This window comes from Carettochelys insculpta, chromosome 1, assembly GCF_033958435.1.
Source record: "Carettochelys insculpta isolate YL-2023 chromosome 1, ASM3395843v1, whole genome shotgun sequence".
In the NCBI taxonomy this organism is placed as follows: Eukaryota; Metazoa; Chordata; order Testudines; family Carettochelyidae; genus Carettochelys; species Carettochelys insculpta.
The window spans coordinates 279,413,086-279,437,933 of NC_134137.1; the positions used below are offsets into that span (position 1 = coordinate 279,413,086).

The 24,848-nt window shown below is 51.6% G+C and overlaps 1 protein-coding gene and 1 long non-coding RNA gene across 2 annotated transcripts; one reads left to right on the forward strand and one right to left on the reverse strand.

The window, feature by feature from the left end:
• Positions 1–356: 356 nt before the first annotated feature.
• Positions 357–11,569, reverse strand: PVALB (parvalbumin). Its single transcript, XM_074983856.1, has 5 exons — positions 11,477–11,569; positions 8,986–9,053; positions 7,463–7,595; positions 6,625–6,734; positions 357–580 (listed from the first exon to the last, which is right to left on the reverse strand). The coding sequence occupies exons 2-5, from the start codon at positions 9,044–9,046 to the stop codon at positions 552–554; spliced, it is 333 nt and encodes a 110-aa protein (XP_074839957.1). The 5' UTR covers positions 9,047–9,053; positions 11,477–11,569; the 3' UTR covers positions 357–551.
• Positions 11,274–24,848, forward strand: LOC142007267 (uncharacterized). The gene is made up of 3 exons (XR_012643912.1): positions 11,274–11,456; positions 13,850–14,028; positions 24,314–24,848. It is a non-coding gene; the product is annotated as an uncharacterized LOC142007267 (long non-coding RNA).

A 24,848-nucleotide genomic window follows, 5' to 3' on the forward strand; every position in this document is an offset into this window, starting at 1 on the left:
GATATGTTAAATATTAGGAATCCATTTCTGTCAGAATAACTAAGCCAGAGGAACAAACCGCCAAATGAGGTTGTGTAATTGCCATGGCTAGATATTTGCAAGGCATTGCATATGCATCCATCTATCAGAGATGGTTTAAGTACGGTGAAATCAGTCTTACCTCAATGCAGGGCTGTTGATTGAATGAATCAGTCTAGGTATATTTCACACCAAATAATGATTTAAATGCTTCCCGCCTTATCCTGACCAGTGATACAAAGCAGTCATAGTTTCTGCAAAAACCCCATACAATATCCCCTTCCTCTCAAACATATCCCACACCTAAGTGAAAGAAAGAATGTGTGATAGTCAGTAAATAGAGCCCAAATCGATGTGACCTTTATTATTTTAACAGCATCTTTCAGCACAATTACTGAGTTACAGGGCTGCACAGAACAGAGTGGGAGTATAAAATAACATAAATAAATAGAACAGGAGCCAAGGAGGTCAGCAGGAGGTGGTTGGGATCAGGTGATGAAGGGCAGATGGAGGGTTCAGATTGGTCAAAGTCTTTATGATTCAGCCACCAAAGTTATGAATTCTAGAGAAGAGAAAATGTGTTTCAAATTATCAAGAAAAAAGTAACGAAGCAGTATGTTAGTGAGATTCATAAACTTACTGAGTCAGCAGGATCACCTTCATTAATGACCTTTCAAAATAACTGAATGGTTCATAAATTTAAATTCGCCAGAATGGCAGATTGTTAGTCAGAAAACCTCACAGTGAAGCAAAAACATTTTTGAGACGAGAGAGGGGGGAATTCAGGGAATGCCAGTCCCAGACTGCCCATAGGGGTCTGACTGGTCAGCTTCTTTAAGGCATGCATTGGGTGTAAGTTTTGTAGTGAGGTGAATTCCACTATGGCAGGTATAATGTCTTTGACAGGCAGTATGTCTAAAAGGCTTTTCATTTGTGCCCAGTGTTGTAAATATCCTGAATATAATTCATAATGATTATTGACAGCCTGAAAGAAGCCAGTAAATATTAAAAAATCTACGGCTGTGATTTCCATTCATCAAGATTCTATCATTGCTAAGTGAAAACTTGGCCCCATTTATGTCAATGGCAAAACTCCCTTGATATTGCAGGGCCAGAATTTCACCCTGTGGCTTTTATTACTGTTTATTTGCAAATAGTGGTTTTAAAAATCAATGTACTTGTATTTAGCTTCTTTGTGTTTTTGGTTAAACAATAAATCTTGAAGCAATGATTATAAAGCCAAGGAAGGTCTGATGGCATCTCAATAGCCCCACCACACTGAGCTTTGAATAATATATTACCCAAGGAAGTCGTAAGTTCTCTCTCCATATAGACTTGGAATGATGACATATGAGAATACACTTTAAAGTTTTAAGTACCTCAGTGTATTAAAAACATACTGATAAAGTTAAGGGAATCTAAAGAAAGGCAACAAAGCTGCTGATACATTTAGAGGGCATATCCTATGAAAGAGGGGCTTATGGGATTTTCACATGTTCAGTCTAGAGTAAAGATGACAAATGGTGGATGTAACCAGCTGTAGATACATGAGAAGAATTTACTGATGGGTGAAATAATGAAGAGCAATGCCTTGCAATGTAAAAGTTTGGAAAATGGATCTTAGATGTTAGAAAGTAATTACTAACAATGAGGTCACTCGTGTAATCACAGTTACAAAGCGAATGCCTACAGCAGAGGTGTTCCAGCATGGTTTTGGGTAGACCCTTGTAGGCCATACTGTGTAGAGATGCTAATAGGAATTAAAGTGAATGAACACCTATCAGTTCATCATTCTATTGGCTGAAAATCCCAACTAGAATGAGTGGTGCAAAATATGGAACATAAAAGATGGGAAAAGGCCAGGCAGTGACTATGCGATCTGGAACAGTTTGATAAGTGACAAGTTGCATAACCCAGCTTAAGAGAAAATGAAAAACACTGATGAAAACTCAGAATATTCAAGGCAGAAAGAGAAAAGCCAGTGATTACTCAAGTCACTGCAATGAGAAAGCCCTCAGAGGGAAAAGCTGCCTTTGTACAGGCAAAACCTTTCATGCCTCCAGAAAGGAAAACAAGCTGCCCAGGTCTACACTACAGAGTTTTGTTGACAGAAGTCACTATCAGGAGACCTCTGTCAACAGAATGCGTCCACACCTAATAGACGTTCCCACTGTCAACCCCCTCTGTCAACATGAACATGAACAGCCAGACTGCCCAGCCCTCTGTTGACAGAACAGACAACAGAAAGCTCTGCAAACAGGGCTACCCGGTGAACCAGAAGCCCTCTCTGTCAACAGAGGACCCCTCAGAGCACCTACACTAGCTTTTTGTTGACAGACTCTGTTGACAGAGGCATTATGCCTTCTACTGGAGAAGCTTAACTCTGAGAAAATTGCTGTGTTCTGTTGACAGGTTCTCAACAGAGTGCATTTCTAGTGTGGACTCTCCATGAGTTTTGTCGACAAAACTTCAGTTTTATCAACAAAACTCTGTAGTGTAGACACAGTGCCTGTGTTTAGCATATTTCAATGTATTGGCATAAATAGTTTAATCCTTTTTATAACATATAGTATATATGGAATAAGATGTAAATAAGTTAATCATGGCTATAACCAGATGTTTTCTAAAGTATCCAGTTGTATCCAGTCTATTATTGTACATTGTCAGTATAGTTTAAAGTTATTTATTTAATAAAATACACTATGTATATGCATAACCTCTCTACACTTTATAAAAATGTGTATGGGTAATTCCTATGATTTCAGTATTTTAGATTTAAGTACTATAAACAAATTCCAAAGTTATGATTATATAAAACATATTTTCACTTCTGTAATTCTGAAATGCTGTTTGGCACATTAGCAGAACTTTCCTCAGCGTTGCAGGAGGCCCAGCACAAACCATGTGGCATTTTATTGACCTGCCAAAGGTAATGACTGTGAACTTATTAGATACTAATCATTTCTCTATCCAAACTTGTAACACTTTGTTTTGAGACACATAGGAATACAAAAGAGAGAAAAACTCAACAGAGTGTTTTCTAACCCCTCCAGATTTTTTTTCCTGATTTTTTAATTTGGGCCAATATATAGTGGATTTGAATTCTGAACATCTTTCATGACAGGGTTCTCCGAAAATGGCTGGTAGAATTAGATGTATTCCCAGAACCTCAGCTGTTGTAAAGGCTGAATGAGTGTATTAGATACATGCTGTGATCTGCTGGGAAAAGTTTGGATCTTTGTTCAGATCTTTTCCCTGTAATACATGGCTTCTGACATCATAGGCTTACTAGTGTTGGGTGGGGGGTTATAGGAGGATATGATTTATAAGTCCAACAGCTAACACGCATAAGAGGTCTGAAATGATCTCAAGTACAAAGCTTCTCCTCTTCTTTTCCCTTGTACCCTTGGACTGTGCACATTTGATGATGCTGTCTTCCATTTGAGGAACTGTGAAAAGCTAGACTCGCATCCCCCGAAGCTTGTTGCTGCAGCAGATTTGCCTCTTCAGACTGGGAGCAGAGATATGGAGGCTGGACTCCTTCCTACATAACATGGACCTGGGCTTGGAGGTTGTTCTGGTCCCTCATTTTTGACTGAATTCAATGAAAGATGAAGGGACTCAGTACCTCTCAGGAGACTGTCAGCACCTTGCAAGAGTAGGCTGGGTTTTCAGCACTTCTAGATTAGCAGGCCAGCCTCAGAATGCAAATCTTGACCCATTCAGCCAGAAGAATAGAATGATTATTGGAATAATCCTGAGTTTTGTGTGGAGGTAGAGATGGGCTCTGAACATAAGAACAGACATACTGGGTCAGACCAAAGATCCATCTAGGCCAGTATCTAGTCTGCCAACTGGCCAATGCCAGGTGCCCCAGAAGGAAAGAACAGAATGGGTAATCAAGTTATCTATCCCCAGTTGCCCATTCCTACCTTCTTGCAAACAGCAATCTAGCAGATCTGAGAGAACTGCTAATATGAGAGGTGTTTCTGAAGAAGGTTCCATATGATAACTGAGATGGAAGTCTACAATACAAGAACTGAGAATGTCAGTCCTTCATCTCAGGACTGTTATGAGCAGCTGGGAAATAGACTGAAGGGACTCAGGAGCTATCCAATTCATTACTAACATCTGCAGAAGTCTGGATTGCTGTAGTCAGTTAGGGACTGATGAAGCTGGTGGTTGAAAACTTGATCTGAATGATGGACCAAGCATAAAGGAGGGCAATTAATTTATTAGCAAAAACTCCGGTGTTTCTGTAGCAGAAAATATAGCATCAAAATTCAAAAACACAAAAGCTAAGAAATAGTTGTACTGTTCCAACCTGCTAATGTTGTTATGGTTCTGGAATCAGCCGTATGGTGACACAGAACAAACTGTCTTAAATATGTTACTGATAACTCTTTGCCTTCACCCTTTTTTCTCTGCCCCTCCCCCACGAGGTAACTTGCCACATACTTCAAACCTCACTGGTGCAGAAGTTTGCTGGCAAGGTGACGCTTGGGAAGGAGGAGAGCTCTGGTTTTTTTTTTTCTAATGTTGGCCACCTCATTACACCTATCTCACAGACCTGGAAGGGACCTTGAGAGGTCATTGAGTCCAGTCCTCTGCCCTCACAAGGCCCTATTTCACCATAACTGGTAGCTTTTTTTTAAAAAATCTATTTGTCTCAGATCCCTAAATGGCCCCCTCAAGGGCTGAGCTCACAACCTTAGGTTTAACAGGCTAGTGCTCAAACCACTGAGCTATAAGGGATGCTAACATTGTTATCTTTCATATAAGCCAAGATGAGTCTGAAATATTTCATAGGTAGAGTTTCTTTCAACTTAACTGCAATTGCTCCTTTTTCACAGCCCTGGAGGTATCAAGTTGGGCAACCAACTCTGCGCATCCTTGCAAGGATTTTCAAATTACTTGAGTACTACAAATTGCGCTTCTGTTCAGCATTCTGGGAACTGGGCCACTCATCTGAATGGGACTAGCATGGGTCTGTAAACAATCAAGCATATGAAAGTATAAGAGATTTGTGACATAGAACCCTGACTTTGGGGCTGCTGGTAGTAATCAGCCACAGGTCCCTTTGCTCGTGTGCCACTGTGACATCATCCGCGCTGAGAACTTAAGAGGCTTTAACCTAGAAATAGGCTCATAGATATTCTTCTGCTGGTATGCTTTCGATCCTCTCTCTTTGGGTAACTTTGTATGCCATCCCCTCAATTTCTGTCTTAGAAGCCATGAGATCATGTTAGCTAACCCCACGTTCCCTTGTATTTTGCCCAAAAACCAAGAGAATGGATAATACTAAGAGGCAGGCCTATCTGAAGGAAGAACCAAGATGTTTTCAGGCTTCACCCTGTCAAGGAGCTGTTAGGATGATGGGAGGTTTACAGAATGATTTTCTGCTGATGAGCTGATATTACCCTCCAGATAGAATCCCCTCCTCTCCACTCCTCTCTCATAAAGGGGGAGAGGTTTCATTTGGATCTTCACATCTTCATAGCTATTCCAGTGAACCTCCGTAGTGTGGAGAAGAGAGAAGGAGGAAGAAAGGGAGAAATGCTGGCAGTAGACTAGTTTGACAAGAAGTTGCTGGGAAGAGCAAAAGATCAGTCTTTGAATGTCTTAGACATGGTGGACAAGAATATGCCCCTTTATTGTAAGCCTGATGCTATCGTCTTGGTGGTTAATGAAGCTGGATGACAGGTTTCCCCATCTTTCCTCCGAAAGTTATTGGTGCCATATCTATTGTGGGGACTGTATACACAGTGATGGCATGAAGGCTACGCAATGGACTTGCACAGCACATTGACTGTTCAGAATGTGCTTTGCTAAGCCATCAGAAGTCTTGCATCATGTTCTCCTCTAAGTAAAACAGCATGTTTTTAATCAAGAAGGAGAAATGCTGCTTCTCAGCTCCTGCTCTCCTCTTTCTCTGGTTGAGCCCTGCATCTAAATTCAGCTTCTATAGCCTCTGAGGGCCTGATCCTGAGCCCATTGCAACCAATGAAAGACTCCCACTGGCTGGAGTAGGAGTTGGATGGGGCCCTTCAGCTCTCCCTTGTGTCTGCCTTTGTGGTCTCCCATCCTCAGCTTCTGGGAATATCTGCTCCCTCTACTGCTGGGACTCAGTTTCTGCACTGAGGAAGGTAGCACAAATTTAACAAGTCCTAAGCCAGGGGTCAGCAACCCCCAGCACAGGTGCCAAGTGTGACATGTGACCCAATTTTCATCAGTATGCGTGGTGGGAGCTCAGCCTCACCCCTCTTCCCCCATGCATTCAGGAGCTTGCTCAAAGCCTGTGGATCAACAAAAGACCAGCTAATGCTACCAACCACCACCTGAACGGTAAGGGTCAGCATCTTCATTTATTTATGAATGCAGCTGTTGTAAGCAGGACTGTTAATGACTATAAAGTATCACCGGCATTTGGACTATACATAGAGGTCAAAAGATCAAATTTTGGCACTCTGCTTTGGAAAGATTGCTGACCCCCGCGCCCCAAACCCTAATCTACCTTCCAATGGGGCACAGCCTGCGATGAAGCCAATGGTGAAATCTGACCTTCCATACTAGGGGTAGAATTTGACCCTTCCTGAAGGCACATACCATCAATGCCGATTTTGCCATCTCCATCCTTGTCTCCGGCAGATAGGAGTGTCTTGGTTTCTTTATCAGACAGGTCTCTGCCATCAGGGGAGAAGCCCTTCAGTACAAATCTGAGGAAAAGGCACGGAATAAAGAGGAGGTGGGGGTTAATGTTTCTGTTGTTTCGGGATTCCGAGCAGTGGATTTGAGACATGCAAGGCACTCTGCAGGCATGCCCCTGCTGGTGACTTCTTTACCATGAGGAAGAAAGAGGGCTCTCCCCTCACGTTGTTTTAGATGGAGTTAGACCATGGGCGTGCAAAGTGGGGGACAGGCCCCCCCAGCCAGCATGAAATTTCATAAGGGTGCAACATGATGGGCTGCTGGGTCTCAGATACATCCACCTCATTAAAAGCGTTGAAATCTGTTACTGTTTTTATGCGTGTCTGTTCACATTTATATAAGAATTTACAAAATATTTACATTGCACTTACTTATTTTCTTACACGCATGGGAAGAGTTTTTCTTTTCCTATGAACATAACCCAAATTTCCCTCCATTTGTATTACATTAGACAGGTTGGCGGGGGGGGTGGGTGGGGCGGGCTGCTGACTGCAGAGAGGAGAAGTGGGGACTGATTTCGAACCCATGTTAGACTACAGATCTCCCCAAAAAATTAGAGAACTCGTGCTCTGAACACATTTGATCCTACTTTTAACTGTTTACTGCCCGCGCTGAAACACGCAAAGGGCCACAGGAGCTGGAGGGGACCCTGCTGCACTAGGGGAGGTTTTACTCCAAGGAAAATATGAACACTTGCACTGGATGTAAGCCCCCAGGGAGGACTCGCCCCGCTTACTTCAGCTCGTCCTCCTCTATGAAGCCACTTCGATCTTTGTCAAGAATGTGGAAAACCTTCTTTACATCCTCCTGGCTCTTCTTCTTCAGTCCCACCATTTCAAAGAACTTCTTATGGCAGAAGGAGTCGGCAACTGCGGGAAAGGAGCAGAGAGGCTGGATTAGTTAGAGGATGGTGACTGTGGCCCATTGGCTTAGAGCCACCTCCTTTTCTCCCTCCCTACCACCTAGCAGGCACCCAGTCAGGGCCCCAATGTGCTCAGCCCTGTACAAACAGGGACCAGTAGGCAGTCACTACCCAGAGCTTGAACCCTGACTAGAGGAAGGGCGAGAGACAGATGTAACCCACACATCAGTGTCCTATGCAGTAGCACCTAAGACCCCTTATGTAAAGGCTGAGTCTCCCCTACTGCCTTAGCTGAGAACCAGGTGAATTTTAGCTGAAACTGTAGAGGCTCCTGACCAGAGGTCGCAGGTTCAAGTCCCTCTGAGGGTGGTTACACGGGCAAAGCCCCCGTTTTAGCCCAAGGTCAGGCAGGGCGGGAGCTGGGAAGTAAGTCGGCCTCCCCCGCTTTCCTCCAGTGCCTACACAGCCAGGACTCTGAAAGCGGAGAACCGGCACCGCCCGCCCTCCGGAGCTGGAGTCTGCTCAGTCCGATCGCACCTGCCTCTGGCCCGGCTGGCATCTTCCTCCCTGCTCCCGGGATGGTCCAGGGCTGGGGCCCAAAGGCAGCCGCAGGAGCCGTGTCTGCTCTGGGGCGCGGTCGCTGTGCTGGGGGGACCCCGCGGGAAGGTGCACTGCACCGGGACCACTGCCGGGGGGGAGGGGTTCTGGCCCGCTGCTCCCCCGAGGGGGGCCCAGAGCAAGGTTGGGGCAAGCGACGGGCAGGGGGCTTCCGCGCCCAGCCCCAGAAGGGGGTCGGTCCCTGGGGGGGTGCTGGAGCCCTTCCCCGCAGCCGACGTCCTTGGGCGGCGGCGGGGCGGGTGCCAGCGGGAGGAGAGGGGCTCGCCTGCGGGCAGACCAGGGAGGCGGGGCCGGTGCCGGGGTCCCGGGGAACACCGATCCCCAGGCGCAGCCGGCGGGACAAGGGCGCGCGGGAAGGAACGAGCGGAGGTGGCCCCTGCAGGCGGCAGCAGTGCAGCCCCCTGCCGGCGGGAGGCTTGTGCAGCCCAGCCGCGGGCTGAGCCCCTGCCCGGCCCGCCCCGAGGGGCCGAAAGGACAGTGCAGCGCTGGCGGCTGCCTGCAGCCCAAGCGCGGCGCGAGCGCCCCGCAGCGCCCGGGGGGTGCCCAGCTCTGTCCCCCGGAGTGGCAGCCACCTTATCCCGCCTGTAAACCCCCCCACCCCGCCCCGGCCCGGCCCGGCCGGGGACCCGCGCGCCCCTGCGCTGCCCGCGGAAGTTTGCAGAGGACAACCCCCGGGGCTGCTACCCGCAGCCCGGCCCGGCCCGGCCCCGTGGGGTGCTTCACCCCGCCGGCTCCTCTGCCCTCCCCCGGGCTGCGGGCGCGAGAGACGAGCCACCCACCTGCGAAGGCTCCCACCGCCTTCTTGATCTCCTCGGCGCTGAGCAGGTCCGTCATAGCCATTCTGCCGCTGCGGGAGCGAAGAGGCGAGTGAGAGCAGAGGCAGAAGGGCCGGTCTCATCCCTCCTGCTCATATGACCAGAGCTGCAGTGCCGGGCGGGGACGGCCCGCCGGGAAGGGCTGGACCTGCGCCAGCTGGCGTTCTCCGGGGACCAGGGGGCTACTGGCTGGCGCTGGCCCGGTGGCAAGGACGAGCGATCGGCCCGCGCTGGAGCCACGGGGAGCACATGGGGGGCGGAGACTGCGCCCCTCTGGGGCAGCGCTGGGGGCCAATCTCGGCTGGCAAAGGGGGTGTCAAGGGCAGCGGGCGACGGGGGCAGCGAGTTGGCGCAGCGCGGCTCCTCTCTGCGCTGGGGGAGCCGCTGGAAGCCGTCCCAGCCCAGGGGTGGGGGCGGGAGCGCACTGCAGCACCTGCCGCGATGGGGCGGCTCGCCGGCAGGGCATGAAGCTCCCGGTAGCTGGCAGGCACCTGCCTGAGCTGGAGACGCGTCTTCCCCGCCGCCAGCCCCCTTCCAGTCCTGCTTCCCCCCTGCTCAGCCTCGTCTGGCTCTCCAGTAAGCGCTCTGCCCTCGCATGCAGGAGCCAGCCCGGGACAGGGCCCACAGGGCAGATCCGTGCGGAGGACCCCGGCGCCTTGGCGCCCCTCGGCGTGACTAGGGCAGGGGCGAGTGGCGGCTGCTGCTCCCGCCGCAGCTCCTGGCCGAAGCCCTGGGCCCACGTTTGGAGGCTTGGGGCGGGAGACAGAAAGCGCCTGGCGGAGAAACTTTGTCCATCCGCTCCGCGGTTACTGCCCCGGTGCCTCTCGAGGGCGCAGCCCCCTCTCCCCCCCCAAGGCCGGGTATAACGTGTCCCCCCCACCGCCGCTGAGCGCATGGGGCGGGGGGTAACTGGCCCTTCTCTTTGGCACCAGCAGCCCCTCCCTGCGGGAAGGCGGCTGGCTCCCCAGCGCTTGGCACTGGCTGGTCCCCTTTGGCGCATTGCTCCCGGCAGCAGCGCCGCAGGCGATCCGCGACCCGGGCACGGGCAGCGCCTGGGCGCGTGGGGCCAGCCGGAGCTCTCCGCTCAGCAGCGGCTCAAGCGGGTCCAAGCCGCGTGGTGCTGGAGCTACGCGGCCGCAGCGCGAGGCGGGCTCCCGCCCTGCGCTCTGAGCCAGTTCGCCGGCGCCCGCGTCTCTCCTCCGAGCAGCCCGGGCTCCAGGAAGGCACTCAGGGCCGGGTGGGTCACAGCTGCCTTTGGCCCTGGGGGAAGAGCCTTCCCCGACACTGGCTTGCGGGGCCCCGTGACCCCTCAGCAGCAGCGCCCGCCTCACCCCAACCACGGCACGATCAGCCCCGGTACGATCTGGGGGCTTCAGCAGTGCGTACCACCCCCCTCCCGCGTCAGCCCAGCCGCTTCGGAGGCAAGATCGGCGAGACGCCGCGGTTGGTGCCCCGGGGCTGCCCTCCACGGGAGCCGAGCAGCTGCTTCTCCCCGCCTGGTTCGCTGGGCCGGACTGCACAGCCGCTGCTTTGGGGCCCCTGCGCCCAGCGCGTCCGCCTGAGAGGCGCAGCGGCGACTGGCTGGGCTGAGACGAGCTCCCGCCCCGCAAGCCAGCTTCCTGGAGCAGCCCCCGACCCCCCCTCCCCCTAGCCCTGGGCTGAGCCTCGCCAGGGAACCACCGACAAGGAAACAGCTGCTCCGGAGATGTACAAGCGGATGGGACCAGCCTCCCCTCCTCGCTCGCCCGCTGCCGGGGGCGGCGGAGTAACCAGAACAGCGAGCGACCGGCGGCTGATGTCGGGGGGCAGAGGGCAGCGGGGCGCAGCGCTGGAGGTCCAGCCGAGATGGGCAGCCGACGCGGGGGCAGCTTTGCCCAGGGGCCCCCGGTCTAAAACGGGCTCCCAGCCAAGTGCACGGCTGAGTCTCGGCCTGGCCTTCCACCTCCCTCCCGGCCGGCCGCCGCGTCCTTTGCCTGCCCCCGGGGCCAGCAGCCAGCCCCTGCCTGGGCCAGCGGCGGGGAAACGACCCTCCCCAGCGGCAAAGCTAAAGTGCCACCCCCGCCGCCCAACTGTGCGGACAGCACCCGGGCCACGGCCGCCACCGCGCCCCCGCCGTGCCAGGGCCAGCAGGTGCGGCGGGGCAGGAGCCCGGGAGCCCGTGGCAGGCGGGCCCCAGGGCACCCCCACGCCGAGCGCGTTCCCTGCCTGCAGCGGGGCTGCTTGCGCCACCCTCTCCTGCTCACTTCCCCTCGCCCCGGGCTGCGCGCACTCGTCTCCCCCGGATCGCCCCTCTCCTCCTCGGGAGCCTGCCAGCCGCAGGCCGGGAGCTCGCCTGCGGGCTCCACTGGTGGGTAGTTAGGGGGCGCTCCCCCGGGTTTTCCTTCCGCCGAAGTCCGCCCTCCGCCAGGGCCAGCCCCTCTTGGCGGCAGAACCGGGTGAGCGGAAGGCTACTTACCTCCCGGGTGCTCCCGAGCGCTGGGCGCTGGGCTGTGGGCTCTGGGGTGACCAAGGGGGAGGTGACAGGTGGGCCGGGACCCGCACTGATATAGGCGCCCGGCCTTGGCTATTTTCGGCGGGCCGGACCCCCCCTTCCCTCCGGTATCAGATACCCAGGGACATACTCAGTATCGCGTTCCCCTCCCCCAGCCAATCAGGGGGGCTATTAATAATCCTTGGCGCCCACCTCCCACCAGCTCCCCACGTGTTCCCTGCAGCGGCGGGGCCGGGCGCACTTTGGGGCGCTGGCTTGACCCGGGGGCTGAGGGCTGCCTGGGGGAGCGCGCAGCCGGAGAGGCCCAGCTGGAAGGCCGGGAAGGAAGGGGTGGGGAGACGCCCGGCTGGAGGCTAAGCAGGGTTAGGGGCCGGGGAGCCCGTCACTCCCTGCCTGTTGCCTTGGCAGACGCCCCGCTTTGGGAGAGAGCAGGGCTTCCCCCGCCCCGGGCCGGCCCGCGCTCCAGGGCCGTCGCCGGAGCCTGAGCGCCTTGGCAAGGGGGAGCCCTGCCCCCATCCAGGCCTGAGCCCGCCGCCAACGAGCTCCTTGAAAGAGCCCAGGCGGGTGAGGTCAGAAATACCCAAAACCGGCCCCGCGTCTGCCGCGAGACAAGCGCTTCCCCGGGCCCTGGAGCTGTCTCCGCGGAGACCCCGCCCGCTGCCCGGGCCCGCGGGGTCACCCTTTGCGTTGCCCGGGCCAGTAAGAATCACAGCGAAGTGCCGCCCGGCCCCGTGCACGCACCCGGCTGCATTCCTTCTCCGCCTCCCTCCGCCCGCCCCAGCTGCGGCCAGCTTGTGGGTGCAGCCATCGGGCACCTCTTGCCTTCTGCCCAGGCAAGGGCACCTCCCCCCAGACACGTCTCCAACCCTCTGCGGCCTGGCGTGACCGCCTGCCGGATCCCAGGGGGAGCAGCGGTACAGGCCAGGAGACCTTGAATCCTGCAGCGGAGCCCCCTAGTGGACGCCCGCCCCCGGGGCGGAATGTTGTGTCACGCGGGGAATTCTCCGGCAGCAGCTGGGGGCGACTTCCAGAGCGGAATCCGCCTGGAGTGTCCCTGACACTAGGCAGGGTGTTTCAGGGGCAGGGCCTTGCACGTGGTGGGGGATTTCCAGCAGCCACAGCGGTGAGTCCGGACAATAGGGTGGAGATGTGGTTACACGCTGGGGATCCTCCTGACCTCCTTGTTCCTCGCCCCAGCTGCCCCACTGCCCTGGCCTGGGTGGTGGAGCCTGCGTAGCTACTCCTGGTATGAGCCAGCAGATGTTCACTCAGGCAGGATGGCCATGGGAGCTTCATGGACCAGGTTGTCCCCTCTGCTGAAAAGGATGTGGCAACAAGAGAACAGGCTGAATAGGGGAGGGCAGCTTCCCCTATTTGTTTGAGCTGGGCTCTGTCCCCACTCCTGGGGCAGTTAGCAGGACAGGCCCTCCTTCTTGTTTTCTTCTTGGGGTGGATTTGAGATGTGTGCCTTTCCTCCTGCCTGCTGGCCTAGGGCTTGCCTGCTGAGCCCATGGTGTAACGGTCAGTATTGGACTCTGACTCCTGGAATCTGAGCTGAAGTCTTAGTGGGACCTTCTGGTGCTGCATGGGCTTGTGGCCCAACCCTGGTGCCACATACCAGCTCTCTGGCCTCCCTGGATAGGAAGGCCTGGTAGTGAGTCATTTGTGGGACCCAGCAGCTAATGCAGAGCAAACTGGGCTCTTGTCAGGGCTACAGCTTGTGTGGTGCAGGCATGAATGCTGCTGGCTTAGGGAAAGGCTGAAATCCTTTCTCAGCTAGTGCAGTAGCACTGCCCTGACAACTCACCCACCTCAACAGACTGGGAGCCAGAATTCCATCCAGTGCTAATTTACCATCAGCTAATGACTTGCCCACTTGGTGAGACTGAGATCCAGACCCTTTGAAAGACTAGGATTTTTCAGCATAGAAAAGAGGAGACTAAGTGGTAGCAGGGTGGGGGGGACATGACAGATGTCTATAAAATCATGGCAGGTGTGGAAAGAGTGAATAATGAAAAGTTATTTACTTGTTCCCATAAGAACTAGGGGTCACCTAATGAAATGAATGGGTAGCAGGTTTAAAACTTAACAAAAGGAAGTTTTTCTTCACACAGTGTGCATAGGCCTGCAGAACTCCCTGCCAGAGGAGGTTGTGAAGACCAGGACTTTAACAGGGTTAAAAAAAGCACTAGATAAATTCATGGAGGTTAGGTCCATCAATGGCTATTAGCCAGGATGGGTAGGAATCATCTCCCTAGCCTCAGTTTGTCACAGGCTGGGAATGGATGACAGAAGAGGGATCCCTTGATAATGACCTGTTCTTTTAATTCTCTCTAGGGCACCTGGCTTTGGCCATTGTCAGAAGACAGGATACTGGGCTAGATGGACCTTTGGTCTGACCCTGTGTGGCTGTTCTTATGACTCTTTTGGATCTCTGTTATGAATCCAGCCCAGGCCCAGAAGATTGCTAGAGTATGATCCTGATCAGTGAGGTTTGCCTGTATGAAATTAGTCAGGTAGGGAGAGTGTTTCATCAGACTAATCAACAGCCATGCAGTCACCACCTCAGTTGACTGTTCCAGGAGTGATCAAGAACTGAATGGCCTCAGAAACAGAATTCACTTTTCTCCTCCCCTGCACTTAACTGGGGCTACCGCCCAGGGCTATCAGCCATCCACACACCCCAGCCTCTGAGCTGGATTTGGAGGTGCTTTAAACCACAGCCAACCAACCCAGCTGGGCTAAACCCTCTAGGGCAGGATGGCAGCACATTGGTAGCTCCTTAGAAAGGAAGCAGGTCTTACTCCTTGTGGATTAAAAGAGGCATCCATGTCCATGGCTGCCAATCTGACACCAAATTCCCTGCCTTATTGTTGTGTTAAAGGACTCGTGCTCACTTTCTTCAGGAAACTCCCCATCTCCCAGTTTTACAGCTCTTGCTGAGGGGAAATGTTTCCTGATACTCAATTTAACTTTTCCTTTCTTACCTTAATCCCATTATTCCCACTTCTATCTCCTTGGACTACCCTTGACAACCCCCCTCTCTCCTGGGCATGCATACCCTTCAGATATTTTTACAGGGAGTTATATTATCTCCCCCTCCCCATCACTTTTTGTAAGAACAAGGGTCAAAGCCCTGGTCAAATTCCAAGTGGAGCAATTATGTGCTACCTACTTGTTCCTGCTGTGCTGGAATTAGTTAAAATTAATCTTCATTTTTCCTCCCCAAAAAGAGCATTAGCAGCAGGCCAAGCTGTACATAATTAGTCTTTTTAATCATTCCTCATAAATCAGTCCCTCTAGCCCCTGAATCCCTTTTGTTTCTCATCTCTGAATTCCCTCCCGTTTGGCTGGCTGCTTTCCAGTCCTGAAGTGGTCAGGGTAGTGTAGGATTGCTTTGCCCTCTGAGCTCATGGACTGCACTAAACTACGGGTGGCATTTTCCAACCTGCTCCCAGGAAATAATCCAAGAATAATAAATCAGGTTGAATTTGCTGTGGTGGGGCGGGGTGGGGTGAGGGGAAGCAGGGAAATGCCTAGGATATAGTGACTGAGCACAGTGCAAATTAGATCTGAAAACCATCTCCACCGGGATTACCATGCTTAAAAGAACACCTCGCATGTCAGCAGCACGTTTCAATTAAAAGGGTCTCAAAGTGCTTTGTAGGGCACTTGCTGTCTACAGGGATCTCTTCCCCCATGACTGAAATGCAATGCAGTGCTGCTCCGCCCTATGGTTAGAAAAAGGGTAAGAACCTCCAAGGTGGCACCATTTTCTTCTGTGACCTCCTTATGTGTCTTGAGAGGCATCTGGCCACGCCCCACTGCTCCTCCTGAAGGTGCAGTCAAATTCACCCCATCTTCTCCTGCAGCTCCTCCATCTGAGTCCCTTCCGTCTTCTTCCTATTTAGAAAAGATAAACACATTGCCCCTCTTCCCAGCTGTCTGCAAGAAAGGTGCTGCATGCAGCTACATTGCTGGCACGTCCATGGGACCAGCTCTGAGGCAGCTGCATCTAGAAGCCCTCTGCTAACGCCCTTTCTGGGGAGGAGAGGTGAAGAATGACCTGAATTCAAGCGCAGCAGCACTAAGTAGGTGGCATGTAATTGCCCCAGTTGGAATTTGATCAGGGCTTTGACCCTTGTTCTTACCAAAAAGTACCACAGAATCTTTAAGGAGAACAAATGGTTTTTATTACATCATTCGAAATATACACCAGAGCACTAAGAGAGGCAGTATCTCTCAGAGGTTAAGCTTTAACCTCAAGAGGAGCAAGCAGAATGCCCCGTGGGTAGCAGTGGATGGATTTTCTGGTGCATGTGCATGAAACAGAATGTGTGCATGTGTTTGACAGAGTGTGCCTGAAATGTATTCCAATTAAAAGAAATCACCCATTTCTTTCTCACAGCCTGCTATCTGAAAGCACTTGCAGTGAATCTCTCTTTTCCTCCTCAGGAACAAAGCATAAAACTGTTGTTCCTGGGTATCAGGGCTTGTTGATGAGGTTCATAAGTGCTCCTGGGGGTGGCATATTTTTGCACCTTTAGTTTCTGACTGAAATATGTCAGTCTTCTTATGTACATCAATTACCTGTCCAGTTGTTTGCATGCCTTGTTACCCTCTGCTGGATGCTGGCTAGCAGGCCTGCTTGAGTATTTTTATTGGCTGCTGTTACTTCCTTGTCAGGCAGTTGAGCAGGTCCTTTTGTTTGCCTGCTAAATCCGATGTTCCTTGAATTCAAGTTTGTGAGTTCTAGTCTCTGAACCCTCTTCTGTGGAAATTGACTCCCACTCTAGAAACTGTAGATCGATGCCTCTGATGCTGGAAGTAGGTCAGCAGCTGGACACTCCAGCAGTGGGTTTGGGGAACTTTGCTGCTCTTAACATGCTGTAAATGATGTGGGAAAGAAAGTGAAAAGTCTTGAGAGTTATCAGTAGAAGTAGAGAATACAAATCAAAACCAGCGAGAGCCATTTCTGTAGAAGCCCCTGGTGGGACTTGGACTCAGCTCACTAAACAAGAAAAACAAAAATAAACCCAAAGAAATAGATGTGTGTGTCATAAAGCCTCCTAACCACTCTCAATTGGAGAGCTGCAAAAGGAAAAATAGCTGTTAGCCCCAGTGGGAAACCCTGACCCCCAGGTTAACGGAAGGGAAAGAATCAGTTTTCTCTGCAATAGATAGTTGTATCTCTGAGGCATTTGTCATAATTGCGACTGTGGTGTTATTCACACTGGGGTGGATAAAGCCATATAATTATTTCTGCAGGGGGGTTATATGCCAGTGTAAACTAGCTCAGCAGACAGGTGGCTGCGTTACTTACCCACACTTACACTAGCGCTGGGGAAATCGGAGAATGGAAAGGATTTAGATCAGGGTAAATGGCCTTCTATGAGCCTTGCCTTCAGTTTTAGGAGTTGGGGGCTTGTAGTAATCTGGATCCCAAGATGTCATCCCTCCAATTTGAATGGTGAGCATGCTTCCGAGTGGAAGGATTCTGGTTTTAGAAAAGATTTATTGGTTATTCAGATGCGTTGTGTCTGCAAACACCAAGTACAAAATGAGATGACTTTTAATAGTCAGAAGTTTGTACAGGACTCACAAGGCTCCAGCTGTCTTGGGGCCGGGCGGGAGGGAATGAGGAGAGGTAACATGGCGATGATCCCAGAACTTCATTCTGGGTATTTGCTTGCCAACATACCAGGGAAAAAGTGCTGGCTATGAAAGTCTATAACTAGCACTAGACAGGGAGTGAGATTCTGTCAGCTGCTAATTTACCTGGCAATATTTCATTGTCTAATGGTTTTTCCCTCCCTGTGGGAGTGGGGTTGAGAGTGGGATACTGGCCTTGCCATCTTTAGGTCACTGGTTTGGATCTAGCTTAGACAGTAATAATAACTTAAAAAATTACACTGTGATAACTGTTCAGTTCAACAGCTTAAGTGAAATGAGTTGGAGGGCCTCAGCCCAGTAACTTCTGATTGGATGCTAACTGGGAGTTCAAGGGCTGAATGGGCCATGTCCCATGAAACGCCCTCATGCCTGGCTTTTGTCTCTAATGTTCAGCAGATAACGAGGGAGGGCAGTTTGCACTGCTGCTGCCCATGCGGGACTGTCTGTAATGTCACAGGCCATTGGTCTCCGTGGCCATCCTGCACCAATCATTCTTTCCTGCCTCATCTGGGTCTCTTCCAGGTAACTCTCAGCCTGGAGGTGCTGTGTCTCCAGCAGCATTGCTCTGAAGCCTTTTCTTCTGCAGAGATAATTTGTTTGACAGCAACTCTCCATCTGTCTGAATGTATGCTCACCCGGTCACCCAAGACCCCACAGGTTCCCCTGGAAGATCTTTGTTAAACCCCTCCCTGCATCACTCACACCTTCACTGTGGGAACATCAGTTCTTACAAGGCACTGGAGTCTAAAGCTGAGCAACTACATTTTTACCACCTCCCACAAGACACCCAATATTATTTGCAAAACAGGACACAGCTTTCTCAGGGTAAGCTGTCCTACAGAGCTTCCTTACGCTGCCTTCCCTGGAGCCTGCCCTTTGATACTGCCCCACCTTAGACCCACATTTTGCTTCTGCCCTGTGGTGTCCTCTCACCACAGGGCAGGGAGTTCAGTGTAAAGTATCTCCCAACAGAAGCCAACGCATTGCTGCTCCCACCGGCGACATCCCCTCCTTTACTTTTCCTGCCAGAGCCATTGACTGGGGACTCCCTGGTCTAGCTAAGCTACTCAGACAGTCACCCCTGTAGTAGGGGCTCAGCACCTTACAAGCTTTCCTGTACTTACCTTTCCAAACCCCATTGTCACCCCCATTACAGAGCAAGACTGACGTGTGAAAAGTCATGCAGGGTGCCTCTAGCAGAGCAAGGAATTGACCTGGGCCTCCTGAGTCCCAGGCCCCCAGTCCTGTGCAACATTCTTCCTCTCTGTTCTGGGGAGCTGGCTCCTGGCTGTGATGATGGACCTGGAAAGAGAGCACCTTTGATGGGGCTGCCCACACTGCTTTCGTTCGGGGTGCGATGGAGTCCCTCTTATTGGGAAACCCTTTCAGTCCTTGGTACATCACATGGGAAATGTTCACTCTCTCTCTCGGAGAGGGAAGGGGGGGTACTTTGCCTTTCTCAGGTGGAGAGGGATTTGATTCTCTCTATTCATATTATTCCCAAAGGGGTATTTCATGGCAGTACCCCAAAGCCACAGTCAGGGTGGAATGGTGTCTTGTTTCTCCAGAAAAGCAGAGGGTTTGCTTCTGCTTGGGAATGGGGATGGGGAGATGCTGGGGGTTCTGTTTCAGGTTACACAGCACTAATGCTCAGCACCTCAAGAGGCACAGGGAGATAGCTCGCTGCCTGCCTGCATTCTGCACGCTGGGCAACCTTGATTAGTCCTAAGCGTACAAGCTGGTGACTTGTTCTCTAGTTTGTCCTATTTCCTGAATGACATACGTTCCTGAGAGGGATGCACGGCCTGCTCATATGGCTTTGGAGAGACCCCTGCTGTTGATTTTTCTGCTCAGCATGGTGTATGAGGTGGGGTGATTGGGGCTTGTTGGGGAGTGGGGGAAGAGTGTGCAGGGAGGACCACGCAGAGGGGCTGGTGGCATATGGGGCACCTCGCTTAGCAATTAGAATTTTGGCAGGGGCCTAAGGGGGCAGTGCATGTCCGGAGTGCCACCGCCAGTCACCTGTGCGGGGAGGGCTAAAGCGGGTGGAGGGCAGTGAACTAGCCTTTGTTTCTCTGAGCTGTTGTAACTAGGTCTGATCACCTGCCTGTTTCTATGCTGTGTTTTGTCCCAGTTCCCTTCCTAACTCCGTTATCTGGTAGCTGTGGGGATACGGGGTGGCAGAATTTCAGATTTCTCATGCCTTCTCTTTTCCTTTCCTCGGAAAAAGCTAACACCAGCTGGGGAAAAGACTGATAGCCTCAGAGAGAAACTTCTTCCTTTATCTGCTGGGTAGAGGCTGCGTGCACCCTGGCAGCACAATCTTCCCCATAGTACTCCACCAACAAAAACAACAATGAGTCCTGTGGCACCTTATAGACTACCAGATTATTTGGAGCATAAGCTTTTGTGGGCAAAGACCCACTTTGTGAGATACATGATGAAGCGGGTCTTTGCCCATGAAAATTTATGCTCCAAAAATCGGTTAGTCTATAAGGTGCCACAGGACTTCTTGTTGGTTTTGAGGATACAGACTAACTTGTTACTCCTCTGATACTTACTCCACCAGTGTACCTCATCCTTGTCTTGCCAGGACCCTCTCTAGGTCATGGGAGGGGAGTTCTGTCTCCGTTGCCCATTCTGAGGCTAATCCAGGGGTTGGCAAAATATGGCCCATGGGCTGGATGGGGCCTGCCAAAGCCCTTGAATTTGGCCTGTAACCTGCCCCACCAGAATGCAGTCCCACACCCTACCTCAGCTAACTCTCTGCCCTAGTCACCACTCCGACCCTCTGTGCACACCCACTCCCAGAACACAGCCCCCTCACACACTCCTCCCCCAGGGCAGAATCCTCTCCTGCACCACACACCTGGATGCTGCACCTCAGCATTCTGCCACAGGTCACAATCCCCTTCTTCATTTAAACTCCTTGTCAGACCCCACACCACCTCCTGCACCCCAGTCCTCTACGCCAGGCTCCTTTCTGCACCCAGCCTCCACCCCAGGCTCTGCACCCCTTCCATGGAAAAGTGTGGCCCTTGACCACTTACCAAAATCTTGGAGTGGCCCCCTCCCCTGTCAAAAATTATTGCCCACCTGTGGGCTAATCCAGCTCTCACTAATGTCAATGGGAGTCTAGCCGTTGTCTTTAATGGGGGTTGGATGAGGCCCTCAGTTACTGAGATGACCAACAAAGGGACTACTGAGCAGCTGTTAGATGGCAATGATTTTTGAAAACTATTGACTGGGCTTGAACAAGTGATGTATAGGTGAAAGGTCTGAGCCCTATTCCACTTCCTCCTAAACTTTCATATTTATTTTATGTATTTTTCTATGGAGAAGTTCTCTGCTGTACCCAGCCTGCTTTTATGGCCAATGCAGATCAATAGCTGTTCTCCTTCGGTCATTAGACTAGCACAGAAGTGCACAGTTCTGGAGGGTGGGGGAACACAACAGGGTGTTACAAAAACAAATCAGTTTTTTATGTGGACTGTGTATGTAATATTTGTGTGAGACTCTTTATGTCTCACTGCCTGGGCTGGGAGCAGAGGTGAGGCTTGCCGAGGTGACAACTGTGACAGAGGCTGAGAAAGAGAATACGTGAAGGTAAGTAATGGAGAGCAGACACAGAGATGCATACCACATGTGTACGTATTGGCACAGATGCCTCAAACATGCACACAGCCATAGCACACGTCTTCACCGCACATGAACACAACTGCAGAGGCATGTGTGAATGGACACACCCACCTGCACGCATACTCACTCTGGCAGTGTAAGGTTCAAGTGGAAGATTGCTTCCTTGGCGTGGCTGTCAGTGGTGAACACTGTATCTGTTTGGAATAGCTGAACACTCTCTGAAAAACCTCTCGTTAGAAGGATGGGTCTTCTGGCATTTGATAACTGGGACATTCAGTGGCCAACATCTCCACCGAACTTAAGTGCATCTGATACACTGTACACAGGATTCCAAAGTTTAATTTAGCTTAACTCTTGGCTGCATTCAACAGCTGATAAATTTAGTTGGGGGATTAGGGAACCTTTAAGACTAATAGCTCCTTAAAAGGAGCCTGAAGATGGGAGAGCAAAACACTGACATCTTCTCAAAAACCTGCCTTGAAAAGTGATGCACAAAGCAGTCTTGTCTTCATGAAGTAAAGGGATCGGTTTGGGGGACTTTGCGGGAGGCCAGCATGCTAGCAGAGGGCCAAGGAAAGGGAGATTTAGCAATATGGACCTTTAAGCCATAGGTTACCAAACGGGGGTCATGCCATCCTGTGGGGGCGTGAAGAAATTCTGGGGGGATGCAAGGTGACCCAGACCGCTCCATCAATCCACCCTACCCCAAGAAACAGCCCACCCTGGTGTTACCTCCTGCAAAAATGGAGGTAGCGCCAGCTTTCTGTGGCATGCAGGGAGGAGGGGAAGTCCCACAGCTGCATGCTAGAGCCAGTGTCTCAGGAAGCACAGTTGCTGCTTCCCCTCCCCAAACAGCTGGCCCATTTCCTGAAAAGCCAAGTCTGTTGCCCACCAGGAACTTCCTTCCATCTGCTGCCTTCTGCCTGGGGAGCAGCAGGGGAGTAGGAACCATGGGTCCGTGCCAGTTCTGACTGCTCAGGCGTGCACTGCCTAAGCAGTTGGAGCTGGTGCGGACCCAGGACTCCCACTCTCCCCGCACCCAACCTGCGCAGGAAGGTAGCAGGCGGAAGGAAGTCACTGGTAGGCAACAGCTGTCCCTTCCCCTTGCCCAGGCCCCCACGAGTACCGCGCCCCCTGCCCAGAGTCCCACCAGCAACCTGCCCAGGGTTCCACCAGCACCCTGCTCCTGCCCCCTACCTCCTGGCCAGACCCCTACCCCAGGTTGCTCCTATACCCTATTTTCCACCCAGATTCTGCACCTCATCCCTATCCCACTAACTGGCAGCCCTGTCCCACATGCTGGATCCCTGATTTTTGGCTCCACCTCAGAGAGTAGAGGGACCAAAAAATTCCACTTACCATGGAACCCCAGAAGAATTAATGGGGCATGAGGTGTTGAATCTCCGGCCTACCAACCCTCCTCCTATGGGGCTGGGGTGTCAGGGGAGGGAAGTGTCTCAGCTGGGGCCACATTAGGCTTGAGGGGGCTTGGAGGGTTTTTTTTTTTTGGCGTCTTATTTGTGTGGTCTCTGACTTATTTTTCTGTGCATTGGTGACCCCGATCCAAAACAGGCTCCCCGCCCCTCCCATAAATATAGACAATGCTGAAACGTTTGTGTTGGACATGTTTGATTTAAAAACGAAGCCTGGCTAACAAACCCCCAGTTGGGCCCAAGCCCCCATCTGGCCACAGCATCATAATACCCCTGCATCCACACACACACCTCACTCCTGAGCCCAACAGACACCAGAATCCCCTGTCCTGAGCCTCTCACGTCCCCAGTCTTCTGTCACAACACCACTGCACAATCCACACACTGCAAATCTGTGTCCTGAGCCTATCGTACTCCCAACACCCCTGCCCTGAGCCCCTCATGCACCCCAGCCTGATCTGTACCCTCACATTCACAAGCCTGTGGTTTGCTCAGCACCCCAACACTCCACCTGACCCCAGCACTCTCCAGCCTGGAGCCCCTCCCCTGAGCCAGCAGCCCCTTCTCCACCTCTTCCTGCACCCAGATTCCCTCCCAGAGCTTGTACCTTTCACCCCTTCCCACACCCAAATCCCTCATTCCCACCCCAGAGCCCATACCTGTTGTCTCAACCCAGTGAGAGCAGTAAGGGCTGGGGACAACACATGATGGAGTGGAGGGTAACGGAGAGGCTGTGGTGTCAAGAAAGGGGTGGGGTCTTGGGTCTTGCGCTGACATTTAAAAAGTGACCTTGGGTGTAAAAAGATTGGAGGCCACTGCCATAACATTTTTCTAAATTTCAAATTTCATACCATAAAATGTGATTTTTTTTTCCTGTTGCCTTCTGAAGTGCAGGGGTATGAATTTATTTTTTTGTGAAAAGTGGGGTTGGATGATGGTAAAGAAGAGGAGGGGGCGTGAGGGATTTGCAAACAACAAAAAGGGGGCGGGATGCTGAAAAGTTTGGGAACCTCTGCTTTAAGCCAATTGTTTTCTTTGCAAAGCCAAGCCCAGGGCTGGATATAACAAACATCCTCCTGTCCAAGTTGCTCCAGTCAGTAGTTTGTTAGCCAGTATCAGCCTAACCATAGTCGTGTTCTTCCAGGGCTGATCTTACCCTGCTTGCCCATTCGTTGCAACGCCTAAGCAGCCTGGCTTGTCTGGGGAATGTCTTTCTCACGCTCCTTGTGGGGCAGCATTAAGACAGCTGTACATATGTGAGTTCTCAGAAGAGAGGCTGCGTCCTCTAAACGCTGCTGGTGCATAGCAGTGACTAGCACTGTGAGACACTCACTGCATGAGCACTGGGGAGGTCCAGCCAGACATTTCATAGGCAAAGGGATTTCGACTGGTCAGAAGGTCATCTCTTGGAGGCCTCTGTGTTAGATGTTGTTTGCTGTTGGTATTATTTTACAGCTATGCCTGGAGGTCACAAGCAAAAACGGGGCTCTGTCCTGATAACCACTGTACAAATACATCATGGGAGACAGTCTTCACCCTAAAGAGATCCAGAACCTGCACAAAATTACACCCATGCTTAGCTGTATGCACTGTGAATGGTCACATTGAAGTAGAAGCAGAGGCCGAAATTATTTTAAGGTTTGATTTTGGTTCTTGCTCATGTTAACTCTCAGTTAAACTGTAGTTTTCTATATCACTCGAAGGAGGAAGGAAAGGAGCTGGGTGAGCGCAGAGACACGAGAAATGTATGAAAGAGTTAACAGGAGTGGGAAGACTGACCAAACTCTTCCTATTTGTCCTTAGCCAAAATAAAGCAGGGGCACCCAACAACATTTCAATTGATGTACAGGAAATGCCTTTTCATCCAATGCTGAATTAGCTTGTGCATCTTTCTGCTGTGTGATACTATCAATATGATACTATAGATTTGAAAAAGACAATACCGTTGCACGTGTGAGAACAGAATCTGCCATTGACACTTTCTGGAAGTATCTTGTCTCTAGGACCGTGTTTCTTGATCCTTTTTTATGAAGTACCCCTTTTTTTTTTTATAAAGTACCTCCCAGGGCAGAAGGAATCAAGGCAGGCCTACCAACAGGTATAAAGACTGTGTGAAGGCCAACATTGCTCATGCTGGTTTAAAACCAGATCAGCTAGAGCAGCATGCAAGAGACCGAACAGGCTGGCGTACTCTCTTACAACACGCGTATGACAACTTTGAAGAGCAGCAACGCGCAGGCCTCATTGATGCTCGTGAGAGGAAGAAAGCAACAGCAGCAGCCGCACCAACAGAGCCAGGACAATTCCCTTGCCCCCACTGTGAACGCCCATCCTGTTCAAAGCTTGGACTCCTCAGCCACATGTGAGCCCACAACCGATGAGCCTGTGCAAGCTCAAGACGTCATCGTTGGACATGACGGACTACCTGCTACTACCCCTTTTAAAAAGTTATAAGTAACCCCAGTACCTACAATTTTCAGACACACAATTTTTTCTACCATTTCAACACATTTGTTGCATAGTTCTCAACCTTTCCAGACTGCTGTCAGGATTTGTCTTTCATACACCAAGTTTAAACTTCTTGCTTACCA

What these genes read in the sequence shown, in the direction of transcription:
- PVALB (XM_074983856.1), bottom strand. Translation starts at nt 9,046, where the DNA reads ATGGCTATGACGGACCTGCTCAGCGCCGAGGAGATCAAGAAGGCGGTG. An exon ending in ATAGAGGAGGACGAGCTGAA is followed by an intron (nt 6,735 to 7,462) that starts GTAAGCGGGGCG and finishes CCTTTTCCTCAG; the next exon opens with ATTTGTACTGAAGGGCTTCT. An exon ending in TGGCAAAATCGGCATTGATG is followed by an intron (nt 581 to 6,624) that starts GTATGTGCCTTC and finishes TCTCTTCTCTAG; the next exon opens with AATTCATAACTTTGGTGGCT.